At 40.4% G+C, this 19,293-nt stretch overlaps 1 protein-coding gene and 1 pseudogene across 1 annotated transcript in view; one reads left to right on the top strand and one right to left on the bottom strand.

Moving 5' to 3' along the window:
* The window catches only part of RELCH (RAB11 binding and LisH domain, coiled-coil and HEAT repeat containing), a 113,151-nt gene that overhangs the window by 65,243 nt on the left and 28,615 nt on the right, over positions 1–19,293 (top strand). The window contains exons 14-20 of the mRNA XM_075533139.1: positions 1,328–1,468; positions 2,496–2,660; positions 4,582–4,729; positions 7,114–7,270; positions 7,892–8,015; positions 10,146–10,194; positions 14,828–14,907. Coding sequence (XP_075389254.1) covers positions 1,328–1,468; positions 2,496–2,660; positions 4,582–4,729; positions 7,114–7,270; positions 7,892–8,015; positions 10,146–10,194; positions 14,828–14,907 — 864 coding nt within the window. The remainder of the gene's footprint in view (positions 1–1,327; positions 1,469–2,495; positions 2,661–4,581; positions 4,730–7,113; positions 7,271–7,891; positions 8,016–10,145; positions 10,195–14,827; positions 14,908–19,293) is intronic.
* LOC142428006 (10 kDa heat shock protein, mitochondrial pseudogene) lies at positions 18,000–18,299 on the bottom strand (annotated as a pseudogene).

Raw genomic sequence — 19,293 nt, 5'->3', positions numbered from 1 at the left:
CCAAATTTGGATAAAGTGTCACAATAACCAGAACTGGAAAACTTACAGGTGGAAGCCCTGGAATGGGAGACCTGGAAGAGGCCTGGTAAGCCCTTTCAGGAGCCTCAGACAGGAGAGTGGAGGTGAGGAGCAAGACACACTGAGAGGTTCTGTCGGCTGCCATCCTTAGTCAGGATGCTGCTCTTTTCTGAGAGGGAGATTTCGTGTCTAGCAGCTTCAACGTTATAGACGTCTTCAATTTCATATATCTGTCCAAATCACCCGCATATTACAAATGTGTTTCCATTTCATTTCCACGCAATCAGCCCTGAGTGAGCCAGGAAGGGCTGGTTCTGAGGAAGCTGCTTTCCCTCCGTCTCGGTGCCTGAGCTAGCACTGCAGGGAAAGTCCTCTAAAGGCTCTCGGGACATTTTAAAGGCAGTTTTTAGCATAAAAGCACAAGTAAACAAGTGGCTCTACCAAAAAGCGTATTTGTAAGCCTAAGTGTTCCAAAACATGCTACAATTGCATCCATGTTTGTATGCAATGTCAGACAGAAACCATTGCTTTCAAAGCCGTCTGCCAATCGTTATCGTGTCCACCAAACCATGCTGTACATTTATAAATACGGTCACCTCGCCAGCTCTGCTTTCTCTAGCCTATACCTATCGAATGAACTGCAACAAGCTGAGATTTAACAAATTTTATAGATTGGTCCAATACTAACAGCTGTGCCAACTACTATAGGAGGGAAATACATTTGTACAATGATAATTCTTATCCTCAGCTCAGCCATTAGTAATGCTGACACATTGTTCAGAACTCTGGAACAAAGTGGGAATCATTAAGGACCTGGCAGTAAGGTAGAGCTCTTTCTTCTCATTCTGTTTGGATTATTTCTTTCTTCTCACTTCTTTAAAAAAGGGGAGCTTGGAGCAGTCCTCCAGGTAAACCCCCAAGTAAATGTTTCCCAGCAAAAGGATGGCCACAGTGATTGTCGTAATCAGTCCCCCCTGCTCTAGCTCAGCGTTCTGCTCTGAGCTGAAGAGAAGGTAGTACAAGAGCCATTGCTCTCGTATCGCAGATTGATAGCCTTGATTTGCCCAAGAATCCACTTGAAGGGTGGATTTGTACGTATTTAGTAAAAATATAAAAAATAAGCTAGTAATGTGAAGCTCGGGGTAGCTATTGTTGCATCAAGGGACGGATGGAGGGAGGAGGGCTAGGAGAATGATGGTCTGAAGAACGTTACTCGCTTTTCTCTGCATTGTCAATTCAGAATTGTCATTTCTGTACTTTCCTGCTGGTGGTGTAATTAATGGTAAAACATGTTTGTAATTATTTTCAGAAAGAAATTCGTAGCTCCTTGGTTCTTTCAATGTTGCAACAGATGTTAATGGAAGATAAGGCAGATTTGGTACGAGAAGCTGTGATCAAAAGCCTGGGTATCATTATGGGATACATTGACGATTCGGACAAGTACCAGCAGGTCAGTTTTTCAGCTATTAACCCTTTGTAAAAGCAGCTTGTCCCTAATATCAGCTTCAGATACCTTCTATCTGTGGCAGGGATGGCAGGTATGCCAACTTTATAATCAGTTGGAGAAGACTAACAGGTTTCAGAGGAAAGAATGCATGACTGAGGTACAGACCCTGCCATAGCCCCATAGCAGACAGTTGGCAGCAAGCACATCATGTTTATGGGATTCACTGGTTGACACTTCACTTCCACGCAGCAAACCTAGGTTCTTTCCTCAACCAGGGTGCCTCGTGCAGTCCTCAGCTAGCTGTCTGTCGGTAGAGGCATATGTGTTGTAATGCTAAGCAGGCTCATTTGAGCTTCCAGACTAAGACAGTCTAACGGAAAACTGTGACTACCTACTTTGAAAATCACCTCATGAAGACCCCCTGGGTCCCTGCTACCCAATAATATGCCAGTGTTTGATGCCCCTTTCAGGTTTGCTAATCAATGAGCACATACCATTTTCTCTAAAGAAACCAGGATAGGTAGAGTCATGGTTGGTTTGCTTTCTTGCTCAGTAATATTTATTAAATGTACTGCAGTGGATATTTATTACTTAATATTGAAACCCAAACAGAACTCATAGCCATCAAACCACTTCCAACTCATAGTAACGACCCTGTGAGGCACAGTGAAACTGCCCCATAGGGTTTCCAAAGGTGCAAATCTTTACAAAAGTACACAGCCACATCTTTTTCCCATGGGGCTGCTTAACCCCTACACCACCAGGACCCCTCTTTAGAACACTCCAACCTCAACCCCAGCAAACCCTACCACAAATCACTGCCAGCACACAGTGGCCCTATAAAACTGCCCCATGGGGTTTCTGAGGCTGTACATCTTTAAAGGAACAGATGCGTCCTTTTCTTCCTGCAGAGCAGCCGGTTGGTCCACCACCCTTTAGCACCTGTACCACCAGCACCCCTTTACTTACTATTATGCTTTTAAAATCTGTTCTTTTAAAAATCCACGTTTTACCTGTTTGCTTTGGACAGGGTTTTGAGTTGTTGCTTTCCGCCTTGGGTGACCCCTCAGAAAGAGTGGTCAGCGCAACACATCAAGTGTTTTTGCCAGCGTACGCGGCCTGGACTACCGAGCTGGGCAACTTACAGTCGCATCTCATACCCACGCTGCTGAATAAAATTGAGAAACTTCTCAGGGTAAGGCCTTCCTTATTTATATCACTTAGAGTCGTTTGAAAGGTCTGTTCTAAGCCATGCTGGAAGAATGTTGGGAACTGAAAGAATGTAGGAACAGAAAGTACGGCTTAATTGAACCGTCTAACAAATACCAGTTACAGATTGGTTGATTTGGAGCACAGAGAGATTTAAGGAAGCTTGCTCTAGTGAAGCTGAGATAGAAGTACAATGTGAGTTTCTTGGCAGAATTAGCACCTTTTAGAATTAACTGGTCCATTATTCAGAAACCCAGTTTGTCCTGGGCCCTTCTAAGGTCTTAAATATTTTATTTACATTATCAGCTCCAGTTTTTCCCAGAGATTGCTAAAGTATGACTTTCTAAAGCCTACGTAGTTATAAGATATCAAAATTGTTTTAACTGTGTTTATTTCACTGTAATATTTTATTCCCTTACTCTTTATTTTAATTCTAAGTCTTTAATTGTATGGTAAAATATGCATAACATAATTTTTCCCCACAGTTAATTAACTGTATTTAATTGTGCAATCCATAGCATTAAATCTACTCTAGGATTTTAAAGGCATCTTTAAGGCGTTTGCATAAAGCATCGAAGCCTTTTGTAGATGATGTAGTAACCACACGGACTATATATACTCATGTATAAGCCGAGTGTTTCAGCACATTTTAAATGCATTCTTTGTGGTAACATTGGGTGCCTTAGCTGATATTCAGGTCAGCTTATACTTGAGTAAATATGGTATTTATTTTGTGAAAAAAAATAAGCTGTTCTATAAATTTCAAAGTGAATATTTTTTGAAAATGTAGGCCACTGCAGTAAAGTATCCATTTTTATTCAGCATACTTTGAACATATCATCAAGAAAGCCAAATAGCTAGAAAAGAACATCTTGTTTGATGGAGAGGCTGCTCAGTGAAGATGGGAGGCCCACTCAGTGGAACGGATTGAGAGGATCTGCAGCCATGACCCTCTCAACATCAGGAGGAGGATGCAGAAGAGGGCAACAAGTTGTGCTGCCATGCATCAGGTGGTCATGAGGCAGGCCCAGCGCAACAGAACATCCTTTCTTAACCAAGAAACTGGTTAAAGCATTTTTTTTAAGTGTTTGCTTCTCTTGGATCTGAAAATGATGCTTCTTTTTGAGTTCTCTATCATGTAATTCCATATTACTACCACAAATAGCTGCAGTGTTCAGCATAGAAAATAGTGCTTACATTGAGAAACTTAATTTAAAACTTGGTAGTAAATAACTCTCATCTATGAAATCATGACAGGTTTTTTTATAATGTAGTAATGACATTGCTCGTGGATTTGAATAGCGATGAATACATTCTTCTCTAGTGAGTTTCACTTTCCTGCTGAGTTTCTGTGTATCGTACTGCTGCCTATGCTTTTTGTTTTGTCTCTTTCTTTTGCTTCCTCTCTTACATTTTTTCTACATGTTGAATTATTTTAAAATGCTTTCAACCTGACTAGTGCAAATATAGCCAAATCTCGGAAAGGAGGTAGGAAGGTAGGGGAAGAGAAGGCGCCTGGACTGTGCCGCTCTAACAGTTGGGTTTTCATTTATGATACCTGTGCCCCGTGCTCGCATCTGACTTTGACTTAGGACATTTCATAAATAAGATCCTCGCAGAATCAAAGAAGAAGAAACTTGTAAAAGATGTTCTCTGTAAGTGGAAATGACTGAAATTCATTTAAATTTTTTCCATGTAGAAGATTATATCATGTCAATGCTACCGCAGTACTTCTTCCTATTTTCACATACTTAGAGAAACTAAGGAAAGATTCATGAACACTTCCATGATCAATTAAGCTGTGGGTCCTGGAATGTTTTCTCATTTTCTGCACAAAAGGAGAACTTATAAGAACAATTAGCAGTATTGCAAGAGACTCAAGTGAGCTTCTTCCGCTTCTGTTTCAGGAAGGCGAGCATGGGCTGGATGAGCACAAGCTCCACATGTTCCTTTCTGCTTTGCAGTCCTTGATCCCGTCACTCTTTGCGCTTGTGCTCCAGAACGCACCTTTCGCAAGCAAAGCCAAGCTTCAGGGTGAAGTGCCACAAATAGAAGGTACTGCACTGAACACTCCGGAGGGTGGTGTAGACTGGGATGCTGAAATTACCAAAGACATTTTTACTGAAACTGTAAAAATCCGTTTGTGTCAGCATTATGTATTGTTATAGGTGTTGAATATTGAATCATCAGTGTATACTATCTAACGTAAACTATTTCTTTTATGATACCTGTACTTTGTTTCAATTTTTAATCTATGGCCACGTTTACCAAACTGGGTGATACTGCTCCCTGGAGGGCACTGGGATGACACAGGGGGACTGCCAAAGCAGATGGCTACACTTTATCCTATTGGGCTAACAATAGTACAAAAGTTTTTTTGTTGAGTAATTTTATTTCCCTGAAAAGGTGGTGTAGGCCAAGTAAGTTTGGGAGCCTGTGATCATCTATCTGTAGGCACGATGGTGCCATTGAAGTTGTTTTGTTTTTTCTTGTCAGGGGCTGGAATTAATAGTTCCTTTCATAAATAACTCTGACTCGGTGAAAATATCCACTTAAATGATACTGGTGTTAGTATATCCGTCTTACCACTTCCGCTTTCTCTGTATTTTCTCCTCCTCCACCCTTTCATGAGATGCAATTACTTTTCCTACTACATATTTGGTAGACAGGACAGTAAATACATATGAAAGAATTTTTTACCAAATATTTCCCACATACCAAAGTAAAGCATTTGTTTTATTTATAGAAGTCCATGAAGTTGATAGGTAGCAGAGACTAGTTCTTTCTTACCTCTCTGTCTTACACGTAAGCGACCCTTGATAGGCAACACACCACACCTGACTCTCAAGAGAAATGGCTATAGACAAGTCGTCATTGTGCTTGAGGCAGCTTTTATTAGATTTGTGACATTATCCAGGCCTCTTCCTGGATTCCAATAGACAGTGCATTGTAACCTGGAGAGCCTCCCATAAGTCCATTGTCATCTATGATTCCCACGTATGTAGGGCAAAACTGCCTCTTCTTTCATACAAGCACTATCACTGCTGTCACCAGGGCTCCTTATTGAGGGCGTCAGCAACCCTTCATGGATTACCTGTAACCTTTGAGATTGAAGCACTGTGTCCACGGATGCATGAAGCCACAAGATAAACGTGGCATATACTACTGGAGTGCCAGTTCTATTTGAAGAACCTAGGGTAGCTGGGTGAAATGAGTTTAATATTTTAAAATAACATTGAAGAGAATGGAAGTTTGAACTTTTAGGCTATTTCACAGATGACGCACAACTCCTCACCGCATTGGTTTCAGCTCTTTTACTCATGAAGGCCCGTCCTGTGCCTCTGCTATCATTCGTGTATGTATTTATTTATCAGATCATTACGGACTGTCAGCTGCTGCCAAGCACCTTGCAGCACCCTCCACTCCCCTCCCCCCGCCCAGTCATTTCCTGGTAGCGTAGGAGGATACACATTGGGTTGCTAGCCACAAGGTCAGCAGTTTGAAACCCAGAAAGATTAGTCTTTCTACTCCTGTAGAGAATTAAGTTTCCAAAACCTACAGGGGCAGTTTCTACCTGACCTTTAAGGTCTCTTTGAATTGGCATCAACTCTATGGCAGTGAGTTTAGTTTGGAATCATTTCAGCAACCCCCAGGGGGCAGTATCACCCACTGTGGGAAACATTGCTGTAGAATCTAAATACTATCTATTAATTTTTTATCTATAGGATCAAAAATTTGAAAGAAATGTGCATTATAAAATGCAGTAATAGTCATGTTTTATTTACATAGTTTTGGAAGTAAATTACAAAACAGATTTTTCCCTGACCTTTAAAAAAGGGGCCCTGGGTATAACACAGTATACCTTTCGCTATATTATACATCACTGGTTTTAACCTATCTTAACTTATCAAAGGACTCCTTATGATATAAAATATTTGATATTGGGGATTAAATACAAAATGAAGACAGTTTGGCTCAAGCTTTTATTGTATTTTCTATCATTCTCAAATATAGGTTTGTCTCTGTTAATCTACTAATATATTATTCCTTGAATAAAAAATTTTATCCTTTTTACTTTTTCATTCAATGAGTAATCTGACAGAATTTCAAATATTTTTATTTTTATCAAATTCATAGATTAAGAGTTTTTTCTTTGGGCTAATTTTTTCAAATTGAATGTTATTCTTCATTATCAGTTGCATCATTACAATGTGTGTGATTTGTAAAATTTGTCTGCAAATGGCCAGAGTTCAGTATATTATCTGTATTCTAAAATATAGTTGATTGATCTGTATCAGGGTTTGTTTTTATTTGACCGTTTTCGTGCATGACAATAGACTAATCAGAAGTCGGGGAAGGGCCTGTTCTCCATTTCACAGAAAAGCTATGTTCTCAAGCTGCTGTTTCCACGTCATTCATTTCACTTCTGTTGTTTGTAGTGACCAGGTTCCCCCGGCCTTTATCGCCTCTTCAAGATGTATCTACGATTATTGGAAGTCGTGAGCAATTAGCAGTGTTACTACAACTTTATGATTACCAGTTGGAACACGAGGGTACAACCGGCTGGGAGAGTTTACTCTGGGTTGTTAATCAGTTGTAAGTGACCCTCTTCCATAGTCATTTGCTACTTCTAACTCAGTTGAATGAACACCAGCTGGAGCACTGAAGGACAAAATAGTAACCAAAATGAACAAAATAGAACATGGCATTGTCTGCAATAAACTTCTCTTTAAGGAGAGGAGAGGAGAGGCCTACCAATGGATATGTCATTATTTATTTAGGGAGATGGTACTGCAATGTTGTCTCAACAGAACTTCTCTCCTGGCAGCCTGCATTGCTGAGGGGGAAGGGGCGCAAAGAAAAGATTTGAATTAGCACATACCCAAGTTTCGTGAGGTTCTTTTGAGGCTACAATGGATGCCATGTTGTTTACCTTCTTAACTGGAAACGATTGTGTAGATTTCAGCCTCGTTAACCTCAGACTCAGAACTGTAGCAGGAAACTTCCAGATACTATAGAGCAAACAGTTAAGCCTTGTTTTAAGAAGTGTGTAAACTGTAGTCTTACATCATTTTCAAAGAATTTAAAACAACTCCTTTGCTTCTAAATGTTGCTGGCTACACAGAAGGAAACAGAAGAGCTTGCTGAATTATATTGTTTCAGAAATTAGGAAGGAAACTATAATTTATAAGTCCCCTCTGCCTGTTTTTCTTTCAGGTTGCCACAACTTATAGAAATAGTTGGCAAAATTAATGTTACTTCAACTGCCTGTGTCCATGAATTCTCCCGATTTTTCTGGCGCCTTTGTCGGACCTTTGGCAAAATTTTTACAAACACTAAGGTAAACATTTGTGTCCCATGCTTTCCGATTTGCAGGAGATAGAAAAAATGTCATGTGTCAGTGATGCTATGACAGTAAATAAAAGCATGCGACCTTCCTCTACTCTAATTACCTTTTAATATTGTAAAATGCTATGGTGGTGGAATAAAATTACAGTTGGTCGTACTAATTTCTTTACTGATAATTATAAGATAATACAGCCTATACCTAGTTTGTACCAGACATAGAAAGAAAGGACTATGCACTGTGGATCTCTTAAAGATTTTCAGCTTAGGTGGTATCCTCATGAAAACCCATTCACAGTCCCTCAGATACACAACTGGTCCTTCACCCTCTACAAGAAGCTCAGGAAGCTGTTGTTTCCTTGGGACACTTGGCTCAGAATTCCAGGTGATCGTTGGAACCCTTTGCCTTTCCCATAGGGAACACTGCCTTTTAGAAACACATGGACTCTCGAGATACACACAACATACTGTTTCCATCATTATCAGAAGTCTCACTGATCGCAGTTGCATACACAGGTTATTTTGAAGTTTGGTATATTGTTAACCCACTTGTTGTATAGCGCATTGGTAATCTAGAGACCGTAATAAAACTGTAGGAAAGCGATAGTTGTTATCATCAAACATGGATTTAGAAATTAGAAGGTAGTGTTTCGCTTTATTACTAAACCTGTAATTGTTGAAACATTTATAGCAATATAGTGTGCTATAGTTAGGAAAATCAGTTATCTGCTAACTAATTGTTGGTGATCTTAAAAAATAATTAATCTGGGTATAATCTGCTGATATATGAAGTGGAAAATGGCCTCAGTGTCTTTTTGTTCTATAATCTTTAAGATTAATCCTTTAACAATGGACTACCCCTTAGTTTAAGCTGACTATATAGATTTTAAGTATAATATTCCTGGCATCATTTTAAGAAGACAAAAAATAAAGTTTGATATTACTGTAGAAGAAACAAGATTATTTTACATCTTCACTAGAATTTAATTTAGTTTTGCTGTTAGGAAGACTGACAAGTACTTTTTGGCATATTCAAAAGAACTAATCCAAAACCCACTGCCATTGAGTAGATTCTGACTCATAGTGACCCTTTAGGGCACACAGTGTCGCTGCTTCCAGATGTTGCCTGGAGCAGAGCGCCTCTTATTTCTCCCAGAGAGCCTGTGCTGACCTTGTGCTGAGCAGCCAAGTACACAACGAACTGCTCCTCCAGGGCTCCCTAAAAGAAGGACCAGTAGTTGTCTCTCTCTCACTTTTTCCTTCCTTCCTTTCTTTCTTTCTTTCTTTTTTTCTTTCTTTCTTTCTTTCTTTCTTTCTTTCTTTCTTTCTTTCTTTCTTTCTTTCTTTCTTTCTTTCTTTCTTTCTTTTTATTTAAGAAAAGCAAATCAGGGCCCACTTAAGCACAATATAGTATCTGGTTGATATGGTACCCTGAAGTTTGTAGTAACATCACTGATAAAAGATTGAAACGTACTTGCTCAAACTTCAAATACTGGATTTAAAATCTGTGATATTGAGTATTTTAGGAAAGTAGTTATAAAGATATAGTCTTGTCATGAATATCACATAGTGGATACTTATGAAACACCCTAAGTTAATGGAATTTTCTCTTTATTCCTCTAAACCCAGTCAAATGTTTTCTCAGTAATTCTAATCATATAATATCCATTTGAAGAACACTATATATCCCCTGACTAACCCCAAGTTTGTGGAGCTCTGGTTGCACCTGCAGGGTGTGTAGTGTGAGCCCAGCAGCTGCTCCACGGGAGAAAAAGGAGACTTTCTACTCCCAAAAAGATTCACGCCCTCAAAAATCCACAGAGGCTACTTTGTCCTACATTTTCCTTTGAGTAGCAATCCACTCAGTGGCAGTGACATTGGACCATCAAGTTCACTTTCAGGAGGTAGTACTTCCAAGCATTTATAAGAATCTTAGAAATGATTTTAACAACTCTTCATCACAAGCCTATAGGTTAGGAATGATTATATTTCTGACCATCTGAATCAGTGTTCTGTAGAACAGAATTAATAGAGAGACTCGTAAGAAAGAAGCTTTTTATTAATTTCTTCATCAATGAGTCCATTGCACCTGAAACCTTTTTGGGTCTTTCTTTGGATTATTTAGGTAAAACCTCAATTCCAGGAGATTTTAAGACTTTCTGAAGAAAACATTGGTAAGTTATTAGTTATAATGCTTAAAGCCACTGAATCTTTTTGCCCAGCTTCGGGGAAGTGCTGTGCTGTGGATGTTCTATGTAAGCTGTATAAGTGCACTAGCAAATACCAATGAACAGAAAAGCTTAATACAGAGTCTTGGTTTACAGCTGTGTCACTTTGAGTATCTTTCTTGTGCCACTTTTAATTTCTTTCTAATGAGGAAGTCATGAATTAATCCTTTAGTTTGATTATAACCATAGTTGGCGGTTCAAACTTCAGACCTACCCAACGTCTGTCTCCTCAGAAGGAAGACCTGACCATCTGCTCCGTAAAGATATCACAGCCAGTGAAGAGTTGACGCAATTCTACTCAAACTGCTCTAGCACATGCAAAGTGAAGGACTACTCCCTGATAAATTTCATGAAGCCGTGTAATCCCCATACCCAAACCAGGCAAAGACACCACTAGAAAAGAAAATTACAGGTCTATATCCCGCGTGAATCCTGACGCGACACAGGATTCTACATCATATTGAAAAAACAATACATCACAATCAAGTGAGATTCGTAACAAGGATGCAAAGATGTTTCAACATTAGTATATCAGTCAATATAGTTCACATATGTAAAGGGAAAGAATCGCATGGTCTCTACATCTCATTGATGTAGAAAAGACATTTGTTAAAATCCATCACAGTTTTCTGATGTAAACACTCAGCAAGTTGGGAGTCTTAAGGAAATCCCTCAACATAAGCACAGTCATATTTGCAAATTCAACAACTAACATTGTTTTCTACCGAGGGAGTTTGCGAGCACTTCCTTGAGAACAGAAATGAGACAGAGATGCTCGTTAACATGGCTCTCTTTTCATGTTACTCTGGAAGTGCAGGCTGGAGAAAGAAAGGGAGTACAGGCCTTGGTGATTCGGAAGGGAGGAGTAAAGCTCTCCTAATTCACATGTGACATGACCCTTGATGTAGATTTCACCCAAAAAATTGCTGGAGCAAACAGGATTTAGTGAAGTAGCAGAACATAAGATCAACACATAGAATTTAGTTGTTTTGGGGGGAAGACTCTGAAAAGGAAATCTAGACATGAATACCATTCACAGTAGCTCCAAAAGGATAAAGTACCCAGAACTAAACTTAACCAGGGATATCGGAAACACATACAAGGAAAACAATAGCACTATAAGAAAATAGAAGAAATCTGTGTAAATGCAAAGACATTTCATGGTCATGGGTGGGGCTTCATATTGTGAAAATGTCAACATTACCAAAAGCAATCTCAGCCCCAAACCCAACAACATTGTTTATTGAAATGGCAAACCTAATCTTTAATTTTATCTAGGAAGGGAAGAGGTCCTGCATAACTAAAGCAATATTGAAGAAGAAAAACAAGGATCAGAGACCTTACACATCTCAAAACTTACTGCTCAGCTACAGAATCTAAATAGCTTGGTCCCGGTTAAGTAACAGACTCAGAGACCAGTAGAACAGGAATTGAGAGTGCAGAAGTAAATCTATTCAATGAAGGAAAGACAATTTCTTCAACAAATGGGGGTGTCAAATCTGGTTAACCAAGGAAATAAAATGGATCCATACCTCACACCATACTTTATACCATGCGCAAAAACTAACTGAAACTGGCTCAATCCATTCTTTGGTCCCACTATTGTGAAAATTTAGGAATAGATATACACAGAAATATTTGTTCTCTGATGGTTACCAGGAGTAGCAGCAGGTGGGGTAAGAGAATCATTATCTAGACAATAAGTACTTGTGGTTTTCTTAATGGGAAAGACAGTACCAAATCAAGATAAGTCTGTACACCTTGACCAAGGTCAATGAAGACACTAAAAAATACACAAGAAAAATAATTAAATGTTATACTCAGTTTTGTAGTAATGATAATTATTTACAGTTACATAGGTAGAAGTATATATATATGTAGAAAGGCATAGATGAGTATATCATGCATAGGTGTATCTATGAACTCAAATCATTCACTGTAATCGACTTGATTCTGACACATCGTGAACCCTATAGAGCAGCGATTCTCAACCTGTGGGTAACGACCCCTTTGGGGGTTCAACGACCCTTTCACAGGAGTCGCCTGATTTATAACAGTAGCAAAATTACAGTTATGAAGTAGCAACGAAATAATTTTATGGTTGGGGGTCACCACCACATGAGGAACTGTAGCAAAGGGCCGCGGCTTTAGGAAAGCTGAGAACCACTGAAATAAGTCGTGGAAATGGTTCGCTGCATTGAAGGGGTTAGGACCACAGTCTGTGGGAAAGTGAATCCATTGGCATTACATAGTTGAGGTCTTAAAACTTGTAAGAACAACTATTTGTCTCTATATGAAGTAAAGAATAAAGGAAACCAAATAATAAAGGATGAAAACAGTCCACAGACTTAACACCTTACACAAACTACCGCCTCTTCTAACCTTAGACTAAAAGAACTCGATGGTCTCCAGCTACCACTACCAACCATTCTCCCTTGGAACACAATAGAATGTCTTGGTTAGAATAGAGAATATATGTAGAACAGAATTCTAATTCATTTTTTTAAAAGCGGACTTACTGGACTAATGTGGACTAGAGTATCCCTGAGACTATTAGCTTTTTAGGTTAGACCTGAAACCACTCCCAGAGGTCAATGTGCAGCTGAGCAAAAGATGATTAAATTTTAAAATAACCAGTATCACCTGTAATAGATGGCCCCAAGCAGCCACCATTTAACTAAGCAAAGATGATAAGGGGAGAAGGGAGGAAGGATAAATGAAAATATGGCGAATAGAGTGGACATAATAAGAATTCTGATAAAATGTGAAAATTGGAGCCAGTGTCACAGAGCAATTTTTATAAAAGTTATGTAAGAATCTAATTTACTGTATAAAATATTCAGCTTTTTTTAAAAGTGAAATTTTATTTTGAAAGATAGCTAAAATATTTTAGAAAACAAACAGCAGAGATCACAGCCAGGACCACTGTATGGGGGCAGTTCTGCTCTGTCATGATCTTGCTGTCAGTCCAAAGTTGACTCATCAGCACCCACCAAGCTAACATCACCACCACCGCCTCCTTGATAACTAAATTGACCTCTAACATTGAGCTTTTTCTACTGGGCACTTGTACCTGAGAGGTTTGAAGTGCGGACTATATTTAAGATACTGGAAATTATAAAATAAGCATGCATCTTGTTCAATATCTTGTTCATGTTTTATCATCATAGCGATATAAAACATTAAAAAATCAAATTAAAAGAGTATGAAAAAGAACACATGATATGCTGGAACCTTGTGTAAATGAAACATTAGATTTCAAAGAAAGCACAGGCCTGAATGGGCATTGCCAGCCCCAGTGGGACAGTTTTCACTCACTCAAGGCCTGCAGTGACAACACCAGTGGCCTCGGGGCTGATTTACGTATGGGTCTGCTGTCTCTGTGTGTTTTTTCAGTTTCTAGGAAGACATTGTGAATCATGTAAAAGAAAATAAATTCAGGTCTTTGCACCCCCTTTTAGGATAGATTGGCCGGTTTTAAATGTGGAGATAATCCTTACCTTAGTGATTTAGCTTCAGGAGCTTACAAAGCTGCTTTACTTTGGCCCTCTAGGAATGAATAACAATCAGCCTTCTTTTTTAATATTTGAAAACACTGATCAGATTTGTTTGGGATAAAGGCTTCTTTAAAGAATTCTAGATGCTTTTTAAAAATAATGTTTGAAATGCATTATCATTTCCGGAACTTTTTGCAAATCTATAGACACTACATTTGCAAAAAAAAAAAAAAGCTTACGCTCACTCCCCCAGGATCAGGGCTCTGGTTGGCTGAGAGCAGGTAGAAGGGGCTGGAGCTAGTATTGGAACCTAGGGAATATCACTTACCCTCACACACAAATGATGCCCACAAGCCCAATGCCTAGGCCCTTACTGAGCACTGTAAACTAAAGGAAAATGTTCAGAAAGCCCATCTACACACGGACCAAGGGTCCTGGGGCACCTTTAGAGTCCTGATTTCTCTTTCTGGGCATAAGAGCACGCACATCCCACCTCATTTGAGTGATTGAAGTTCTTCTCCATCTATTAGAAGTGTTTATGCTAATTATGAAAGAAGTCATTTAGGCTGTGTTCTAACAACCAGCAGAATTGTGGGGTGTTTTTTTTTTTTTAACATTTTATTAGGGGCTCATACAACTCTTATCACAATCCATACATATACATGCATCAATTGTATAAAGCACATCCGTACATTCTTTGCCCCAATCATTTTCAAAGCATTTGCTCTCTACTTAAGCCCTTTGCATCAAGTCCTCTTTTTTCTCCTCCCTCCCTGCTCCCTCCTCCCTCATGAGCCCTTGATAATTTATAAACTATTATTTTGTCATATCTTGCCCTATCTGGCGTCTCCCTTCACCCCCTGGGAGGAGGTCACATGTAGATCCTTGTAATCGGTTCCCCCTTTCCAACCCACTCACCCTCTACCCTCCCAGTACAGAATTGTGTTTTAATCCCAATATTTTCTAAAGTAATATTTACTTGTAAACCTGGTAAACAGTCATAATAATTACATTGTGTCTATTTCTGTCTGCATTCAAACTGACATATTGAGATTTTAAACCTTTTTTTTTTAACTGACTAGATTCCTCAGCAGGAAATGGTGTCCTCACTAAAGCTACCGTCCCCATTTATGCGACAGGAGTCCTTACATGTTATATTCAGGTAAGAGAATGATTCCAGATTCCCTGGAAAAGCAGTTTCTCTCTGGAACCATCTACTATTAGGTATATGTAATGTATGTATAAGTGACATTTTACCCATAAGAGGGAAAATTTGGTTTTTACGTGAGCACATTGGAGTAGTAGGACCCTGAGTGAAACCTCGGTAGATGGAGACAGTTTTATTACAAGTGTTAGGCTGCGTTGGTTTAGCAGCGATTGTATTCCTGATGAGGAGTGCTGGTGTCTTGGTGCGAAGCTTCTGGCTACTCGCCAGAACGTCAGCAGCTTACACTACACCAGCCTTCCCCTGGGAGAAAGCTGTCGCCCCGTCTTCTGTAAGAGGGCAGCCTTGGAAACCCTATGAGGCTGTGCTACTGTGTCCTGTGGGGTGCTATGAATCACAACCAAATCAATGGCAGCAAGTTGGATTGAGTTTGAGTTCTGTTTGTGATAACGTCTTAATGAGAGAAAAAAAACATAGTACATGTGATGGAGGAAGCAAAATGTTGTCGAATATTTTATCTTTGGCAGATACTGTTAAACTACTTTGTTAACTGTTTAAACCACCCCAAAACATAATGGCTGACTGTCACCATTTTATTAGCTCTTCAGCCTGCAGCCTGGGCTCTGCTCAGCTGGGCATCTCCTCCCTCGTCACGCTGCTGGGTTATTAGCTGGCTGGTCAGCGGGTGCTCAGCCTCTGCAGACGGCTGAGCTCCCTCTCTCCACATGGCCTCCTGAACAGTAGAGCCAGCGTCTCACTGGCCTCCCAAGAGTACAAAAGCAGGGTTTGCCAACCCAAACTCTCCGCCTGGAATTAGCAGAGATTCGAATCAAATGGACGAGGAATTAATCAAGAGATGTCGTTCATAGGTGTTCACCTATGTGGCAGGCTGGCCACGCTCACTTCCCACCATTTTAAGTACCTAGCACTAGGATGTGCAACAGACATTTGGATTCTAAAATTACTGCAGCACATTCCTGAGAAAAACAATCCCAGTTAATATCGGAACCTGCAAGAAGACCTTTTCCTTGGAAAGAGTGAGACAATCACACTAGTAAGGTGAAAATATGGCTTCAGGTTAAAGTCATTTTAGAAGTTAAAATGTACAACAGAAAAAGGAATGTGTACTTCCATGATTTTTTGAAGTGTCTCCCACTGTAGTAGGAGCCCTAGTGGCACTGTGGATAAGCATAGGGCTGTTGTGAAGTCCACAGTTCAAAGCCACCAGGCGCTTCATAGGAGAAAGATGAGACTCTCTGCTCCTGTCTAGATTTACAGTCTTGGAAATTCTCTGAGGGTCACTATGACTCAGAATTGACTTGTTGGCAGTGGCTTTGGGTGGGGTTTTTTTGTTTTGTTTTTTAAAAATAGTTTCTTAAAGCTACCATAACTTAAGCACTACAAATCAGTGTTTTTTTTAAGAATTGAAAAGAATCCTTTGGTGTGCCTGTGATTACATGCTGGATTACTAGCCCAAAGGGTTGGCAGTTTGAATCCATCAAGAGGTGCCTTGGGAGGAAGGCTTGGTGATTCACTTCCAGATGGTTACAGCCATTGAACTAGCCTGTAGAGCGCTGTTCTCAGAAACACCTGGGGCGCATTTTAAATTGTAATTAGCTTGAAAGTAACTGAAATAAGAACAGAAAGTTACTGCCTTACAGATTTCGAAGTGTCTAGTCCAAATGTATGTTCCCGAGAGCCATGTTCTCTTAGAAACATCTAGCCCCGTGGTTCGCAATCTTTGTAATGCTGCGGTCCTTTAATACAGTTCCTCGTGTTGTGGTGACCCCCAACCATCGGAAATAGGTGTTTTCCAATGGCCTTAGGTGACACCTGTGAAAGGGTTGTTTGACCCTTAAAAAGGTCGCGGACCCACAGGTTGAGAGCCGCTGCTCTAGAGGAAGTTCCTGCCTTGTCCTTTCCAGCTTGTCCCTCAGATGGTTCTTGCTTACTCCGCTATGGTAACATGCAAAACCAGTTAGCATACCCCATCATGTACCACCCATGGGTGGTCGCAGATCAGACCAGTGTGATCCATAGGAGTTTGGACTGGTTTTCAGAAGTTGTTTCCTAAACTTTTCTTCCTAGTTTTAGTCCGAAAGATGTTTGCTTAATTACGCGCCAGCCTTCGCTGATAAACAGCTAGTGGCTGTTCATTATCCAGAATTGAGCCTGATCCCTACGTGGCTGTCAAGGCTTCTCCCACTGGCTACCAGTGCGCTCTGCTGTGACTTGCAGCTGCAGCAGAATTCTACCCGTCACATGACTATCTTTCCCCTCTCATTCTTGCGTTGCCTTTCCTCTTTTTTAAGAGCACCAGTTGACTTAGAACCCAGTTTACCTCAGCATGACCCTGTGTTAACTAATAACATCTTCAAAGACCCTGTTTCCAAATGAGGTTGTACCAGGAGTTAAGGCTTCATCATTGCCATTTGGGGGACATTATTCTGTTCATTGTTGTCATCGGGTGCTGTCAACTCGGTCCCAACCTATAGCGATGCTTACGTACAACAGAACGAAACACTGCCCAGTTCTGCACCATCCCCACAGTTGTTCTTAAGTTGGATCCCCTTGTTGCAGTCAATGTGTCGGTACATCTTTTTCACCGCCCCTCTGCTTTACCACGTATGACGTCCTTTTGCAGGGATGGTTCTCTCCTGTCAGCATGGCCAAATACTTGAGGCAGAGTTTCGTCATCCTTGCTTCTTAGGAGCATTCTGGCTGTACTTCTTCTAAGACAGATTTGTTGGTTATTTTGGCAGGCTATACCTAAATATACTTATTTTGTTCTTTGAAATTCAAGTACAGCTGCCTGGTCAGCTGGGGGCTCAAGAGGATAGTTAGGTTAAGTGAATAAATTCATATTTGTTGCACTCTTTTACAAAATAGACTTAAGTCAATTATTTTTGGATGGGGGTAACATTTTGATTTGGAAATTTTTTAAAGCAATAAAATGAAAATTTAGAGACACTGCCCTTCATTAGCTTATTATAAAAGAGAAGCATGGAGATTATTGAACATGATGAAAGACTTTAGAACTTTAGTGGAATGGGCAGCTTCACATGATGCCATTTCAATAGTGATTTATTCTAGTCTACATACTTCCCAAGAATGTCACCATCTCTAAGTGAGTTCTTCTCTAGAACTACTTTGGTGCCCCCATATTCAGGGAGAAGAACTTTATCTCCAACTTTCACACTCACTGGCTGAATCTCGCCACTTCTTCCTTTTGAGCCAGACCCTCAACCTACTACTGTTGCTTGCAAGACATTTCCTTGAGATTCTTCTGGAAGCATAATGCCTCCTTTGGTGACTGTTCCAGCGGCACTCCTTTCCACCAATACTCAGTCACAGAGGGGAAGAAACTTTCTAAATGCCTGTCCCGCCATGATGCCTGGGTGGCCGTAGCTCATACTCCCTCTCACACTACACCACTGCAAGGAGAGACCCACAGCCTGGTCCAGAGAGATGAGAACATGGGAAAAGGCCGCCCACCGCACAGGTGCACTCAGCCCGGTCTTGCCCCGTTCAACCCCGCCCCACCCTGCAAGACAGCCTCATCTTTTAAAAATGTCGTCTGTGTTGTACTGTGGTGGCTTGTGCATTGCTGTGTTTCTGGAAGCTGTGCCATTGGTATGTCAAATACCTTTAGAATCAGCCATGGTGAACAGGTTTCAGCAGAGCTTCCAGACTAAGAGAGGTCACTTCTTACTGATTAGCCCTGAAAGCCTGTGAGATTAGTAGAGCTCTCTGACCTCCTTCCAAAAGATGAACCCCTGGGTTGGGAGGACATAGTGGTTTTAACAATGGCCTCAAACACACAGTTGTGAGGATGGTTAAGGACTGCACATAAAGTTAAAGCAAGCAGTAATTCCTGAGTAAACACTTAGAAAGATAAACAAACAAGTGGGGTTGGTGTATGGACATATGACCACATGCATAGATAGATTTGTCATTGGCTAGTTGTACATTCACATATGTATGTGCTGCAAATATATCCATGTATGTCTTGTATAACACAGGGGGGAATGGTCCAGACAACTTTGTAACCATAACCAGATACCTCAGGGGATGGTGTTACTACCAGATTTGAGGGCGAGGGACCAGAGTGTTGGGCCATCTAAGTCACCTGGCATAACGTAGTACATAGAGAATATTATCTCTTACGTTGACAAGTAGCGACTTGAATCTTAAAAGTTTACAGGTGGCCATCTAAGATACAACTATTGGTCTCATCCTGTCTGGAGCAAAGAGAACAAAGAAAGCCAAAGTTTCAAAGAAACAATTAGTCTGAAGGGCTGATGAACCATGGAAACTGCAGCCTCCTCCAGCCTGCAGCCTAATAAAGTAGATGGTGCCCAGCCTTTGCTACTGAGTGTCTGT

Source organism: Tenrec ecaudatus, chromosome 15 (genome assembly GCF_050624435.1).
Source record: "Tenrec ecaudatus isolate mTenEca1 chromosome 15, mTenEca1.hap1, whole genome shotgun sequence".
NCBI classification, from domain to species: Eukaryota; Metazoa; Chordata; class Mammalia; order Afrosoricida; family Tenrecidae; genus Tenrec; species Tenrec ecaudatus.
This window is presented reverse-complemented; position numbering and strand designations above follow the sequence as displayed.